The 17,055-nt window shown below is 40.3% G+C and overlaps 1 protein-coding gene across 10 annotated transcripts in view; it reads right to left on the bottom strand.

The window, feature by feature from the left end:
- Positions 1 to 13,712: 13,712 nt before the first annotated feature.
- The window catches only part of foxn3 (forkhead box N3), a 469,004-nt gene continuing 465,661 nt past the window's right edge, over positions 13,713 to 17,055 (bottom strand). For all 10 annotated transcript variants that reach the window (XM_072568100.1, XM_072568103.1, XM_072568099.1 and 7 more), the window contains one exon: positions 13,713 to 15,768. In XM_072568100.1, coding sequence (XP_072424201.1) covers positions 15,222 to 15,768 — 547 coding nt within the window. In that variant the 3' untranslated portion in view covers positions 13,713 to 15,221. The remainder of the gene's footprint in view (positions 15,769 to 17,055) is intronic.

The following is a 17,055-nucleotide window of genomic DNA, read 5'->3' as shown; positions in this document are numbered from 1 at the left end:
CCAAAAACATTGAGGCCACTGTTGATTTGATGAAGAAAATATCAAGGTAAGCATCTTGATGTTTTGCACATTGTTAGAATCCTGCTATTGAATTGCCCAGAGTGCACTAATTTCAGATTATCAAGATGAAAAGTTCTTTGACTTGGTACGATAATCTGACAATAATCTAAAATACTCAGTAGCCTGCAAATATTAGTTTAATTAACTACTTGAAGAAGCTAATTTCAACCTGGACCAAACAACCTCTGGTGAGTTAATGTAATTGGCTGCTAATGTGTATTCATTTCTTCTCAGTTTAAACATGAGCTTTTATTCCAAATCTTACTTAGAACTACACTGAAAGCCTGGACACCACTCCAAAATTAAAATGATATCATTAAGAATGAATTAATACGAAGACATTTTTAAATCAAAAGAATTTTTAAATAAGAAAGCATTTATTTGGCACTGGGAAACTAAATTCTTTGTCGCCTTCATATGAACTTCTTCTACCCTACCCACCAGCCTCTTTCCATGTTTCTAATTCTGTGAAATATTTCAGGATTGTATTGCCATTGACACAGTAATTACAGGTTTGATGCTCTCACAGCAATCATCTTTAACTATGACCTCTATTCACACAATTCTGTCTGATCTGACAGACAAATGTAGCTTTTCTTACTCCATGTAGTAGAGGAAGAAATGGTTCTCTTGCTTTCCAAGTTTTTTTATTCGACCTGGCAGGTAGAACCTTAGTTTATTAGTCATCTCTAGTTCTGTAGTGAAGTGGGGTTTAGATCAGAGTGGTGCTGGAAAAGCACAGCAGGTCAGGCAGCATCCGAGGAGCAGGGAAATCGATGTTTCGGGCAAAAACCCTTAATCAGGAATAGAGGCAGGAAGCCTCCAGGGTGGAGAGATAAATGGGGGAGGGTGGAGCTGGGGAGAAGGTAGCAAAGAGTACAATAGGTGAATGGGGGTGGGGATGGAGCAGTGGTAGGTGGGAAGGGAGATTGGCAGGTAGGACAGGTCATGAGGATGGTGCTGAGCTGGAAGGTTGGAACTGGGGTAAGGGTGGGGGGGCGGGGGGGGGGGGGGAAAGGAGGGGAAATGAGGAAACTGGTGAAATCCACATTGATGCTCTGGGGTTGAAGTGTTCCGAGGCAGAAGATGAGGCGTTCTTCCTCCAGGCGTCGGGTGGTGAGGGAGCAATGGTGGAACCTGCATATCCGCAGCAGAGTGGGAGGGAGAGTTGAAATGTTGGGCCACGGGGCGGTGGGGTTGATTAGTGCAGGTGTCCTGGCAATGTTCCCTGAAGCATTCTGCACTCATCTATTGTACTCTTTGCTACCTTCCTCCACCCTCCTCTCTGACCTATCACCTCCATCCCCACCCCCATTCATCTATTGTAATCTTTGCTACCTTCTCCCCAGCCCCACCATCCCCCCACCCCCATTTATCTCTCCACCCTGCAGACTCTCTGCCTATTACTGATGAAGGGCTTTTACCTGAAACATCGATTTTCCTGCTCCTCAGATGCTGTCTGACCTGCTGTGCTTTTCTAGCACCACTCTGATCTAGACTCTGGTTTCCAGCATCTGCAGTTCTCGGTCTTATAGTCACTGCATTCATTTCTGGAAAGAGAAGCTTACTCTAAGGAGGTGGGCATTGGATCTTGGAAGAATGATAGTGATTTTTAAAAAAGTTGTTGGCAGAACGTGGGCTTTGATGGCTAAGCCAGCCTTTATTGCCTTTATGCCCAGAGAGAGTCGAGAGTCAACCACATTGCTGTGGGACTTAAACCACATGTAAACCAGACCAGGTAAGGACATCAGTGAACCATCTGTGTTTTTTGCATGGGAGGTAAATTCTAGTTCATTAATTGGAATTAAGTGAAATTCCTCCTCACAACTCTTACTCTGAACAATATAAATGTGTTCCCTACTGATGTGTTCCCAATTGACTTTGGTTGCGTAGTTGCCATTAGGCCAGCTCTTTATTTTAGATAATTTAAAATTAAAATTTCACCACCTGCCATGGTGGTATTTAAACTACGTCCCCAGAGCACTGGTCTGAAGGTATGGATTCTCATCCAGTGTCTTTATCCATATGCCACTACTTCCCCTTAGTAAAAATACAAATTCCTGAGGGAATTCAAATAGATTGATATCAAAACAATGTTTCCATTTTTGGAAGAGACGAGATCGCGAGGACACTGTGATGTTTATCTATTTTAACTTATTCCTGGTTTTCTGACCTATGGTTAGACTGTATATTGCTGTAACGTAACATTTTTTTCTTCATTTCTCTACCCTGTAACTAAGGATTGTACCTAAGATAGTGCTTGAAGTAGTGACTTTCAAATGAATACAGTGAAAAGTTTGTATGTGACAAAGCTAATTTCATTCAATACACTTTAAGAACTGATCCTTCTGATAAAATATTTATGCAATCCCCTATTAAAATAATGACGACAACCTTTTTCTCATACAAGGGTGCTAGTCCATGGAATTCTCTCCCACAGAATGCAGTGGAAGAATGGGTCATTTAATTTATTCAAGGCAGAGTTAGATCAGGTTATTTTGGGTTGGTGTGGAAACAGGCAGGTGGAGTTCAGATTCTGCGATCTCCTAGAAGCAAAGGAGACCAAGAAAAGACTTGATAAAGATGTATAAGACCATAAGATACAGAAGCAGAAATGAGGCCATTCAGCCCATCAAATCTGCTCTGCCATTCAATTATGGCTAATAAGTTTCTCAAACCCATTCTCCTACTTTCTCCCTGTAACCCTTGATACTTAAGACCCTATTCATCTCAGTTTTAAATATACTCAACGACCTGACCCCCATAGTCTTCTGTGGCAATGAATTCCATAGATTCATCACTCTCTGGCTGAAGAAGTTTCTCCTTATCTCAGTTCTAAAAGCCAAGGCTAGGCCCTCTGGTCCTAGTCTCTCCTACTAAGGAAAGGTTCCTGTTAGCTCCATATACAAGGAGTAGGGAACACACTTATATTGTTCAGAGTAAGAGTTGTGAGGAGGAATTTCACTTAATTCCAATTAATGAACTGGAATTTACCTCCCATGAGGTTGTGGACATGAAAACAGTCAACAATTTCAAACAGAAATTTGATGGGCATTTCATCGAATAAACCTACAGAGCTTTGAAAATTGAGAAGATTGCTTTGTGAAAAGCTGGTATGGACTGTGTGATCTCTGTCATAAATGACAAGTAAAGCTCTTCAAACCGGTAAACTACTTACTTGTGGCTTCTACAACTGGCCAAGTTACCCAATCCGGAATATTATCATCAAATTCCAACAGTAATGTGGTAATTTCGCTGAAATTGGTACCTAACTCATCACTCAGAGATCCAGGAACTCATTGGTCTTACTTATATTTCATTGACAGGAAATATTGAAATATTACTTGCCCTGGAAGTTTCCAGACCAGCTAGGTGATAGAATTGGGTCTACAAGTCTTCCTGTGTGGTGATGGTTTTTGATGGTCAGGGGGTGAAATTTCATGACTGGGAAGAACGAGGGTATTTGCATAGCTCTCTCCCAAAAACAAGTACAAAGTTTTAAAGTGAAAAATAAACACCTTTTTAGCCTGTCTTGCCTTTCTCCCTGGTAAACCTCTTCAAACAAAGCAAGGGCGACATGGAAGAAATGACTTTTCACATGGTGAGTAGATTTAAACTGGAATGCTATGCCTGGAAATGTACTGGAAGCAGGTTCAATTGAGCCATTCAAGAGGTGGAGTTTTGAATAGTAGGTGGAGTTTTGAATAGTAATGTTTAAACATGAAGAAAAGGCAGGAGATTGACAATAGAAAATGGAACCAGTACATGCATGATGGGTCAAATGGCCACCTTCTGTACCATAATAATAATTCTGTAAACTGGCTTAGTGAGAAACTCATCGCAACTTCCTGCTTGCAATACAGGCTTGAAGTAACTGTGGGTTCCCAATGAGCTACTAGTAGTTGACACAGATGTGAATGATGCCCAATTTCCATGTTGTATAGTCCTGGGTTTGGAGTCAAACACTGGCCTGGATTAACCCCCATTTCCTCCAAATCCTCCTCCATTATAAAACATCAAAGAACATTAAAAGAAGCCACTCCAGAAACCTTTGTATCAACAGGAATTTTCATATACCCCATGACCTTTCTAACATTGAAACAAAACGTAGCAGATTTGTTAAACAAAAAATACACAACTTAGTGAAGTGTTTTTGGAACCAGGATTTAAAGTACACATCTGCCATGACCAAGTTGAATGTGTGCAAGAGGCGGATTGTCCTTCTCCTCGTCTTATACTCCAAATATCTAGACACAAAGGCACACTCTCAAAATGCCAGTGAACTTCCAGCATTTTTGCTCATTTCAAACAAATCAATATGCTATAATCTGAGGAATGGACTATCATACCACGTGATATGCAGTCTATTGTATTCCATCATTATGAGACCATAAAGGGCCTGCATTTATAAACAAACAAGCTCAGACTAGAATTTGTTGTTTTATCAAACAGCGCTGCAAATTGCCAGTTACTTTCAGGTGTAGCTCACGATTTTAGTTATGCTTTGTTGCAATTTGTATCTGCCTGATGTCATTGCTTGCTTTAGTCTCAGGGTGTAAGCAATATTGCAATCCCCACCCTCAGCTACACTGACATAAGATTTCAAATAAAGAGATGCCCTGATATGTTCTTGCTTTCTGGTAATTGCTTGTACAACTGAATCAGTTTACAAGTTATGAAGAGCCAACTGCTTACGATCAGAGTCACATGATAAGGCTCTACATAGCAGGCTACTCTGGACGTTAGATTGCACAGAATCTAGGGAGAGCTGGCCAATTGGATACACAATTAGCTTAAGGGTTGGGAGCAGAGGGTAATAGTGGAAGGATGCTTGTTGGACTGGATGTTTGTCACTAGTAGACAGCCTCAGGGGTCGGTGCTGGGCTCCCTGCTGTTTGTTACCAATATCAATGATTTGAATGAGAATGTACAAGGGATGATTAGTAAGTTTGCAGATGATACTAACATAGATGGTATTGTAGACAGTGATAAAGGTGATCAGAAATTGCAGCAGGACCTTTATCAACCTGGGGAGGGGCAGAGAGATGGCAAATGGAGTTTAATATAGATAAGTGTGATGTCTTGCATTTTGGAAAGTCCAATCAAGGTAGGAATTTCATGATGAATGGTAGGACTTTAAGTAGTGAAATAGAAGGATCTTGGAGTTCAGGTGCACTGTTCCCTGAAAGTCACAAGTAGACAGGGCAGTGAAGATGGCTTTTGGCACACTGGCCTTCATCAGTCAGGGCATTGAGTATAGAAGTTGGGAAGTTGTTAGAGTTGTACAGGATTTAGGTGAGGCTGCATTTGGAATATTGCATTCAGTTTTTGGTCACCGGGCTTTAGGAAAGATTATATTAAACTGGAAAGAGTGCAGAAGAAATTTACAAGGATGTTACCAGGACTCAATGGTCTGAGTTATTGGGAGAGGCTGGACAAGATAGGACCTCCCTCTTTAGAGCATAGGAAACTGAGGGGGGAACTTATAGAAGTGTATAAGGTCATAAGAGGCATGGATAGGGTGAATGTACTGTCTTTTTCTCAGGATTGGGGAATTTAGGACTAGAGGGCATCAGTTTAAGGTTAAAGGTTAGAGGGGAAAGAATAAAATGGAACCTGAGGGGCAACTCTTTTACACAGAGAGTGGTACACATATGGAATGAGCTGCCAGCCCAGCTGCCAGGTTGAGGTGAGTGGGTACATTAACATTTAAAAGGCATTTGAACAAATACACGGATAGTAAAGGCTTAGAAGGATATGGGCCATGTGCAGGGAAATGGGGTTAGCGTGGATAAACATTTTGGTCGGCATGGACCAGTTCGGGCCAAAGGGCCTGTCTCCGTGGCTGGAGGTCTTTATGACTCTCTGCAAGTGAGATTATGCTAGGGTAGCAGATTCCCTGAAGTAGATTGATGGACTATTTGAGTTTAAGATGATAAGTTGACAGCTTGCATAGATCTTTGTGGTGCCAGCCTATAACTCCACAACCTGCCAGATGGGATTTAAATTTGTGTCGACTGTGTGTTGCTGGAAAAGCACAGGTCAGGCAGCATCTCAGGAGCAAGCAGACCTCATTGTTTCCTAGATGGGATTTAAACTCAAGTACACTTGTTCAGTACCATATCTGACATTTGGTGCCACAAGCTGCGTTAATAGATCATTTAAAGCAAGTGAAATTATATTAAATGATATTTTTTTCAGAAAATTAGATAGTATTACACAGTATAGACTTAACTGTTATATGATTGAGCAAAGCAAGATTCAGCAGTTCTAATTTCTTGAAGTGATCACAATTTTCTTCAAGTCTTTGACAAAGACTCGTTGAAAGTTTGCAGTGGTTTCTGCTCCAACAAAACCGGAGAGAAAATAAAGCAAAGAACAAATGCATCTTTAAATCAATAATATATTTAATTTGTATTCAAACTAACCAGAATAGAAATTGAAAAGAGAAAAATAGTTGTCATAAAGGTTTACAGCACAGAAACAGGTCCTTTCACCCATCTTGTCACGTGGCCCAGATTTCATAATTAATCTCATCCCATTTGCCAGGTTTGGTCCATATCCCTCCATACCTATCCCATCCACGTATCTGTCCAAATGTTTCTTAAATTACAAAATTGTACTCTCCTCCATTACTACCTCTGGCAGCCCATTCCAGACACTTATCACCCTCTGTGAAAAAATTGTCCCGCTGGACCCTTTTCCCTCACATTAAAATTATGCCCTCTAGTTTTAGATTCCCTAACCATGAGGAAACGCTGTTGGCTACCTATATTATCTATGCCTCTCACGATTTTATAGACCTCTATAAAGGTCACCCCTCAGTCTTTTACACTCTAGGGGAAAAAAAATCCCAGCCTATCCAGCCTCTCTATGACTGAAACCTTCCAGGTCGCTTCCTAGTAAATCTTTTCAGCGCTCTTTCTACTTTAATAATATCCTTTCTATAGTAGTGACCAGAACTGCATGCAGTATTCCAAATGTAGCCTGACCAACGTTGTGTACAACTGCAACAAAACATCCCAACTCCTATACTCAGTGCTCTGACTGATGAAAGCAAGCATGCGAAAAACCTTCTTCACCACTCTGTCTACCTGTGACACCACTTTCAAAGAGCTATCAACCTGCACCCCAGACCTCCATTTTAAAATAGTCAATGGTAGGGCCCTGGGGAATGTTAAAGTCCTGCCCTGTTTTGACCTTACCAAAATGCAACACCTTGCATTTATCTAAATTAAACTCCATCTGCCATTCTTCAGCCCACTGACCCAGTTAATCAAGATCTTGGTGCATTCCCAGAAAACCTTCTTCACTGTCCACTATACATCAATCTTAAATAAACCTATTAACTATATTATGAAACAAAGAACTGCAGATGCTGAAGATCTGAAACAAGAACAGGAATTCCTGGAGAAACTTGTCTGGCAGTTTCAGTGGAAACAGAAAACAGAGCCAGTGTTTGGAGTCCAGTGGCTTCATCAGAACTGACAGTAGTGAGGAAATGGTGATATTTATTCGCAAGTTTTGAGAAGATTTGTAGCTCAGGTTGAGGTTCTGGATGTAGGTTTGCTCATGAGCTGAAAGGTTCGTTTTCCGATGTTTTGTCACCATACTAAGTACCACCAAGAACAGGAAGTGACATCACTACAGGAAATGACACCAACCATCCAAGGAAACCTCAACACATAAATAGAAAGCGGGCCATGCCACCAATGCTTCATCGGAGGCTCACTGATGGTGTTACCTAGTATGGTAACGAAACATCTGAAAACGAACCTTCCAGCTCAGTGAGCAAACCTACATGCAGTGGTATTTATTCTCATGACATTGGGTGGGAATGATGGTGGTGGTGAGAAGGAATGAGCAGATGGGTAGAAATGGAACCCAGAAAGAGAAGACCTAAGTTAGGCAAAGGGATAGTCAGCCAGAGTAGAAGAAAAAACTGATCATGTGGACACAATGAGTCTGAGAGAATGGTTCTGAAAGCAGGCCATGTTGTGACAGCGACTTGTTTTGGAGTGGGAAGCAACTGGAAACTCGGGGCTGTTTCTATGGACAGAATGGAAGTGTTCTGCAAAGCAGTCACCCAGTCTGCGTTTTGTATCCCCAGTGTACATGAGACCATATGAATAAGCAGCAAATGCAGTAGACTAAATTAAGTGAAGTGCAAGTAAATCACTGCTTTGTGTAGATGAGGTGTCTGGATCCTTGGATAGTGAGGAAGAAAGTAAATTGACAGGTGTTACACTTTTTGTGATTGCAAAGGAATGATCTTATTGTCACATATCTAGGAAGATACAGTGAAAAGTGTTTTGTTGCCACAATCCAGCACTATTTTGAGTACAAGAATAAAAACGTACTCAGAGTTCAACTTCTGTTCAAATTGGTTCTCCAGGGTTTCTGCAAGGTGGACCTCAAGAAGCCAGAGTCAAAAAGTGTGGTGCTAGAAAAGCACAGCAGGTCAGGCAGTGTCCGAGGAGCAGAGAGTTGATGTTTCAGGCATAAGCCCTTCATCAGGAATTTTTGAAGGGCTTATGCCCGAAACATTGACTCTCCTGCTCTTCAGATGCTGCTGACTGGCTACACTTTTCCAGTGCCATGACTTTGATCTCCAGCATCTGTAGTCCTCACTTTCTCCTCAAGAAGCCTCCAATCTGGGTATAGTAACAATGCTTATGTCCCAGAAGACCCCAAGTTTGCTGCTACCACTACCTCACCAACACCACCAAGCGTCCCCACTCTGGGCCTATCACAGCTAGGAGTCCCCACTCCAGGCACCACCCCCGAGAGTTCAGGCTCTGAGCTTACCATTGCCAGGAGTTCCCGCTACGCACCGCTGCTGTCACAAGGAATCTCAATCCACACCGCCAACATCACTCTAGCCTCGAACGTGAAAGAAAGAAAAAAGATGAAAGAGAGCGAAAAGGATGCTGCTGCCCTGGAGCTAAAACACTACCTACTGTGCCACACCACAACCTTGAAGGGGAAGGTGTCTGAGGCTGCGGGGACAGTTTGGGTGTTGGAGGAGTGAAACAATGTGTTCAAGTTCCTGCAAAACGCTACAAGGGAGGGGAGTATGTATCTGGTGGTGGCATCCCACGAGAGGTAGTGGAAATGGTGGCTGATGTTTTTGGTAGGATGGAAAGGGAGGATCAGGGGAACCCTATTGTCTTGTTGGAGGAAAGAGAAGGGGTGAAGATGGAAGGGTGGGATATGTGGTGGACACCGCGAAGGGCATGTCGACCATGGTGACAAGGAATCCTTGGTCAAGGAAAACGGCAAACACTTCTGAGGCCCATTCCTGCAGAAGGTGGCATCATCAGAACAGATGCAGCACAGACACTGGGAACTATCCAGTTGTTTAATATGTGTAAAAAGTACATTGTAGGTTTATTAGTAATATGATGCTATCCCACCTTCTTTGAGTCCATGTAGTTTACGTTTAGCATTTAACATTTTTGAAACTTCATCTATTTCAATATTACCAACCAACTTTAAACTGGTTTATTGATGTACATTCTTCTTCATCCATCCAATTGAATTTAGTTTGACAATATATTATGTCAACCAGATATGCAATCACAGTCATTTTTAATCAACCTGTCCAGGAGATGTTCATGACACACCTTTGGAGCAGACGGGACATGGATGTGGGCCTCCTGGCTCAGAGGTGAGGGGACGCTATCACTGGGCCTCTACATCTGCAATCATGTTCAGCTCTCCCTCATTCAAAACTGCAAGGTGCCCTTTCAGCCAGTTTCAGGATTCCAACCTTTTTTCAGGCTCCTTATGAAACATATCTGGCATTTGGCTTCGTTAAAGCAACCATTTATTATTTGCAAAACCAATTCTAAGAGCATCACTATTGAATTAATTGTGAATACTGGACAACATAATTCAAGACAACATTTTTTTCAATTAATGCAACTTGTAATTTTTTTATTGCAACTGGAAGACAATACATCACAGAAACTTTATGGTAGGTTCAAGAAAGTCTTTTTTCATATATGGACAAATGATATTTACAATTGATTTTTTTTGTCTTTGGCAAAATGATTAAACATTAAGGAAATGTAGAATGCAAGTATGCCTCTGTGTTGACTTTGTCATATTTCTCCAAGGTTGGTTGATTGCCCGTGCCTTCTGACTGCTCACATTGTGAAAAGAAAACTATTTTAAAAATTCAACATACTTCTTGAAAACAAGAAAATGGCAGTTAATAAATCATTAAATACCAAAGTAAACAAACTTGGCCTCTCATGTAACTATTAAAGTAGATTCCTTGCCTTTGATATAGCGCTCGACAATCTTTGAAGTTATGCTTCACAAAGTTGCTATAGTCACAAATACCTTGATGTGATAGTTTGGTACCACTAAATTCCACCTTGCCCATTCTGTACACTAGTTTCCTTTTTGATATTGTTATTTGACAATTTCCAATATTGTTTAATGCAAAGTCATTGCTACAGGTTTAAACTTTCAGCTATTAGACCCAAATTCATCTCCCCAGTGACAGTAATGTAACCACAGAACAATGTTGCAGTGTTGTATTATTAATCTAATAGTTTAAATGCTGAATTTCAGAATCTAGTACATAAATTAGAAACTGCATTGAAAGAAAGGAAGGTAGAATATATGGAATGCCAAGGATAACTTCACTGAAAGCATGTGCAACAAAAAGGCAATCTATATTTTTTTGAGGAAGGGTCACTGGATCCAAAACATTAATTCTGATTTCTCTCCACAGATGCTACAAGACCTACTGAGCTTTTCCAGCAATTTCTGCTTTTGTTTCTGATTTCCAGCATCTGTAGGTTTTTTTTCAGTTTTTAATCTACTTTTTTTAAAACGTTCTATTGGATATCTTCCTCAGATTAACAAACTCACTGGAAGGAGAGCTTAGTCCTTTTTCACAAAAAGCAGAAACCAGCACTAATTTCCCAAACTGCTCAGGAGTTTGACAGTTACTCCATGGTACTACCCTGTAATTATCAAACAGATGTCTGAGGATAGCCTATATAGGAGTAATTAGCCACACAAAAGTGCCTCATCAAGGTTAACCGCTTCACTTAGCTGACAGAAAGCTCCACTCTATTATTGAATGCACTCTTACTCCACATTGGGGCATGGAGTTTTAGTTCAATTAGACATTAAAAACGTTTTGAAGTTTTTTTGGTGTCCAGAATGAGAATATGAACAGTAATTCCAATATGATGGAAATCTCTTTCCTTCCTCAATTTATGCAGGATAAGGAAGTTAGGTGAAAACTGCATTGTTAAAACTACGCTATGCAGAGGTTAAGTTTGCTGCTGCTGGCAAAGACTTTGGAAAGGGATCTCCTCATGTCAGCGGCAGAGATTGTTGATTTTTTTCCAACCAATAACAAGATTTGGAGTGGGCAAATAAAAGCAAAATACTGCCAATGCTGGAAATCTAAAACAAATGGAGAATTCTGGAGAAACTCAGCAGGTTTGGCAGTATCTATGGTCAGAGACAGGAGTTAATGTTTTGAGCCCACTGGACTCGAGAAATGTTAACACTCTTTCTCTCTCCAGATATGCTGTCAGACCTGTTGAGTTTCTCCAATATTCTTTTTTTAAAACAATTCATTGGTAGCAATTGGATAAGTATCAGATAGAGGGTCCATCTTCTAAAATTGGGGTTCTTTGCTTATTTAATTAAATGGTTGATCATGTCTGACGCCGGTAAGAGTTTGTTCATTTTGATGAAACATGTGGCTTCTCAAAGGAAACTGTGAATACCTTAATGGTTGACATTATTGAAACAAACTGCTAGCCCATCTAAATCAAAGGTTTCAAAGCACAGTTAAAAGATGTGTTCTGATTTGATAGCGGGACTCAAGAACAACTCAACCATGATCAGTGTTGTTAAAAGACAGAAAGGAGGTATGGTTTAGTCAAAACCTGGAACATTTTGGTGATGCTAAACCTTTAGTATCACACTTGAAATGTCATTGTGGTTTCCCATTTCAAATGTTGAGTAATCTACTATCTATCTTCAACTTTTATCTGTTTGAACTGCTTGCTTTCGTGGCTTTGCAGTAATGCCTGCTTCTGTTACCAACTGGTGTGTACCAAAGCACAGAACCCCTGATAAGTATTGACCACTCACTAGTTTAGCTCTTCCCATGTTGCTTCACTTCTCTCATGGATTTCACCGGACTATGGATGGGGAGGGATGCATTAACAAGGGATGGTATTTTTATTTCTCATCATAATTCCAGTTTATTGAACTTAACCGTCTTCCCCCAATTTCTGCTTCAGAGTCTAACTCAGCAGAAACAAATCATCGTTTACGCATTTCAATTTGAAGCAGTACTTTAGATAGGAAGGACCCTGGCATACGGTCAAGTGCAAACCTCAAATCTGAGCAGGAAGATGATTTTGAAACTTCAAAGATTCATTTCAGATTTTTTTCACCATCTTACTTTGGGATAAATTCTGCTTTTTGCATTTATGAAGCTAGCATCCTGATGCTTTCCAGTTCTATGGTTTTCATTATCCCACAGGATAAGCGAACTAACCAAAGAACAACTTGTAGCTTTTGCTTGGATGTTTTTGGTCACGAGAGGTTTATTTCAAAATATCACTATGGAGGTTAAAGCTTTAGTTACCACTTTCATCTCCTAATTTCAAGTCTTTCACCTTGTCATTGCAGATTTCTGCCTGCCATGGAATATTAATGCACATGATTTCTAAAGCCTTCAGAGTAAAGATTTGCGCATATAATCTATTATTGTAGTAGTTTAAAAAGGCAGCTTCCCCTTTACCAATGTTAATAAACCAATTTTTAAAAAAAATTAAAACTTCGAACTATTTTTACTCAACACCCTGGTCACAAAGCATTCACTGTTATATAAACATAGCCCAAGATAGGTTTTGCAGAATGCACTTGCACTGTTCTCCTTTGTATGTCTGTGAAGAATTACAAGAGAAAGTTCTGATTGGACTCTTTCCATGATGGCTATTATTTAACTCAGCATTTTCAGGTAGAGTCACTATCTATCGGTAATTTTAAACTGAGATACATTGGCCAAAAATTAAAATGATTGGATTTGATTGCCTGGTTAAAGGTTTTCAGAAGGAAAATGTCGAGCAGTGAGTGTGAATGAACACCTTTATTTTTAATCAAGGCAGGCTATTCTGAGAAAATGCCAGGCTTCCTAATTTCTGAGACAAATTACAGAAAGATTTGGTGTGTTACTCAATAACCAATGCAATTTGTTAATCACGTTGGCTGCACACAATTTCTTTCTTGATCTCCAACACAAAGTTTCAATTAAATAAAAATTATGAATCCAACAATTGCCAAAATAACACAAAATTAATCAGTTGCTCTTATGGTTCCTGTTTTATCAAATTCTTTTTTTGAAAAAAAATGCTGACAAAACAGTTGTATAAACAAAAAAGGTGGTGTTTACCTTTCTTCTGATCATTATAATGAGCAGCACTGCTAAGTGCTGTTTTGTGACATATTGCCAATATATGATATTGATATTCAATACATCACTCTACCCCAAATATTTAACAGAAAAATTTGAGGAGATTAGATAAATCATGCACACTCACTACTGACTAGGTGAGAACAGAGACTTATTTTCCTCCCCACCCCCATATCCCACCCCTCCCAATCCCTTCCCACTCTATATTGGGGGACACACTTATATGTTACCTGTCACTGTTCTGTTTATCTTACAAGCCTCTAGTGGGGCTTGAATATGCAGACAAGGCAGTATACTCAACCATCCAAGCCCTACCAGAAATGTGAAGTCTTCATATTGCAGAGTAAGTTCCCCAACAGTCAGTTTTTTTTCCCTGAAAAAAAGGTTAAACCTCATCACCTGCTTCAAAAAAAAACTAGGCCTAAGGGCTTAAAAATTAGAGGCATAGCCTTTTCTCTATTTTCTATATTTATATGAAAATAATTCATGCTCATGCTAAATACATTATTTACCTTACATGAACTTTTTTTTGTCTTTGAATAAAAAGCAAAGTTTTTGTTCAAAGAACCCATGCAACATGGATTGAATAATCCTGCTGGCTACGTAGGTTATATTCCAAAATCAATGGTCTTTTATCATACACATATCCTGACTGAGAGAGATGCTTACTCCAGTTCCAGGGCAGTGGAGGAGCTCACTGATATCACTGTTCAGCAATTCTGTTTCAGAATAATACTAATGGCAGGCTTTAGAGCTTTTTTTCTCTTTTTATCGTTTTGCCGTCTTCCTCATCATAGTCAGATCAAAATGTTTCGATCTGTCAGGATGAATCAGTATCACTATCGTGTTATCGCTTGATTATGAATTTCTTTGCAAGACTTGATTGCTTTTACGTCACTCAGGCAGTTTCAAATGCTGTGTGTTTTCTTTCTCTTTGCACGCAGTGCCATCCATCAGGCATATGGCTTTGAACATGTGTGTGCGCATTTGGGGTTTAAGATGACAAATTTGTGGAACTGACCAATGGCAGCATTACTTTTTAAAACTTTAAATAGACAGTTCTTCCCTGTTTTGATTTGCCTAATAATGATGGCCATCATCTGCTCTCCTGTTAAAAGACCCAGATCTCTGGTACTTAAGTGCAGTTGCCTCCAATGAATCCATCACAGTTCTTAGCAGCACATTAATTTTCTTCTTTTTGTCCAGATACCACAGGTGGCTCTTGATCATTGTGCTGTTCAGGCTGGCTGTCATTTTGTATGGCTGGATATGAACAGTCCATCACCAACCCATCCTTTCACATTACAACAATGCGGGATTCGAAATGCAAACTCAACATGTGTCAGTGTAATGCATCCTGCATGCACCTGTATTGTCAGGTTGAAAGAATGAACAGAGAGATGGGGGAGGGGGAGGGGAAGAGAAAGAGGAGGAGAGAGAAAAGGTGCAATGATTTTGGCTTTGTCGTCAGTCAATGAAAAGCTTTTGCAAATTAGCTGAGTGTCAGTAAAAGTTTTGCTATGGCTTCAATCTCCTTAAACAAAAATTATTTTTTATATATTTAAAAAAAACTCAAGGGGGCTTAAAATAGGAAAACAAAGTGATTGCTGATATTGCCACAAATCATTATAATTCACCTGACGTGCTGAAAGAAAATAAATTTCTGCCAACAATCTTAAAGAGGCTGTGCATTATTGTCTTAATTTTTTGCCGAATGTTGTTGCTCTTTCTGCCCTTTTGAAGTGCGGTTTGTGATGTTATCCAAACAGGAGCGAATCCCTGCCAAGTGCAGGAGTGAACCTGCTGCCTCTTTCATTTCCTCATCATCACTTTCTGGTGGTTTTTCTGTGCGCCTCTTTTTAAGTGGTAGTGTCTCAGTTGCATTTTTTTTTGCTTTTGTCATGTGCTGCCGTTTTGTGTGCTGGGATAAGTACCCACTGTCTGCTAAGGAATCCTTGCTTTCCTTTTTGTTTTTTCTCTCTTCATCTTCTGTCTCGCTGTAACTCTCATGGCAGTGGTAACTCCCTTCACTTGCCTCACTCCCATCGTGGCTAACCTTTGTGGCAAACTCGTAGTGGTCATCGGCAGAGGAAGAAGATGTAGAGTCGCTGGTGGGGGATGTACTCCTGTGATTGGAAGATTTTGCGACACTGTAGTTGTGATCTTCTTTAGGGTCACTGCTGACAACAGGGGAGCCACAGGACTGTTCGCTATCATTCCGCATCCGACAGTTTGCAATTCCATTCCTGAAAAGGAAAAGAAACTATAGGTCAGTTTATTAAATCAACATACCCTACTCTGTTCAGTAATGGTACCCTGTGCCAAAACGCAGTTTACAAAGGAATGTATCCATTAGAACTCTAACATGTTTTTTCTACAGCGCATGCTTCTGAAACCTTCAAGAATGAAACTTTCAAGTTTCTAATCATTCTTTTGCATCCTTTCGAAAAGTATTATTCAAGCAACTTGATTTACAGCAAATTTATTTGAACATGTTTTGACACCAAAACATGGTACTTGGTACTGAAGATGCTGTCTCAATGTCGACACACAACTTTTGGGTCTCTAGTTCAGAGGTTTTGCTATGCCACAGCCATATCTGTCTGATTATAGTAAAAGGTAGACCCCACATCTGACAGACCTATCCCTATGTTTTTTTTTCCCTGTTAGGTAAGATAATGCATGAGATGTCACAAAACTGGTGCCTTTTTCCCTAAAAGCTGTTGCTTTTCTCAAGGATATTGTGTCCTTGATTTTTTTCAGAGGGATCATAAACAGCTCCCAGCTCCGAGGTGACTGGGTCCACTACTTTTCTTCATTTATATAAATAATTTGGATGTGAACATAAGACGTACAGTTAGTAAGTTTGCTGATGACACCAAAATTGGAGGTGTAGTGGACAGCGAAGGATTACATCAGGGTCTTGATCAGATAGGCCGATGGGCTGAGGAGTGGCAGATGGAGGTTAATTTAGATAAATGCGAGGTGCTGCATTTTGGAAAAGCAGATCTCAGCAGGACTTATACACTTAATGGTAAGGTCTTAGGGAGTGTTGCTGAACAAAGTGATCTTGGAGTGTAGGTTCATAGCTCCTTGAAAGTGGAATCGCAGGGAGATAGGATAGTGAAGGCGGCATTTGGTATGCTTTCCTTTATTGGTCAGAGTATTGAGTACAGGAGTTGGGAGGCCATGTTGTAGCTGTACAGGACATTGGTTAGGCCACTGTTGGAATATTGCGTGCAATTCTGGTCTCCTTCCTATCAGAAAGATGTTGTGAAACTTGAAAGGGTTCAGAAAAGATTTATGAGGAGGTTGGAGGATTTGAACTATAGGGGAAGGTTGAATAGGCTAGGGCTGCTTTCCCTGGAGAATCGGAAGCTGAGGGGTGACCTTATAGAGGTTTATAAAATTATGAGGGGCATGGATAGGATAAATTGACAAAGTCTTTTCCCTGTGGGGGAGGGGTACAGAACTAGAGGGCATAGGTTTAGAGTGAGGGGGGAAAGATATAAAAGAGATCTAAGGGGCAACTT

The sequence above is a fragment of the Chiloscyllium punctatum genome, chromosome 4 (genome assembly GCF_047496795.1).
Source record: "Chiloscyllium punctatum isolate Juve2018m chromosome 4, sChiPun1.3, whole genome shotgun sequence".
Taxonomy (NCBI): Eukaryota; Metazoa; Chordata; class Chondrichthyes; order Orectolobiformes; family Hemiscylliidae; genus Chiloscyllium; species Chiloscyllium punctatum.
Note: the sequence above shows the minus strand (reverse complement) of the source record. Positions and strands in the feature narration are given on the sequence as shown.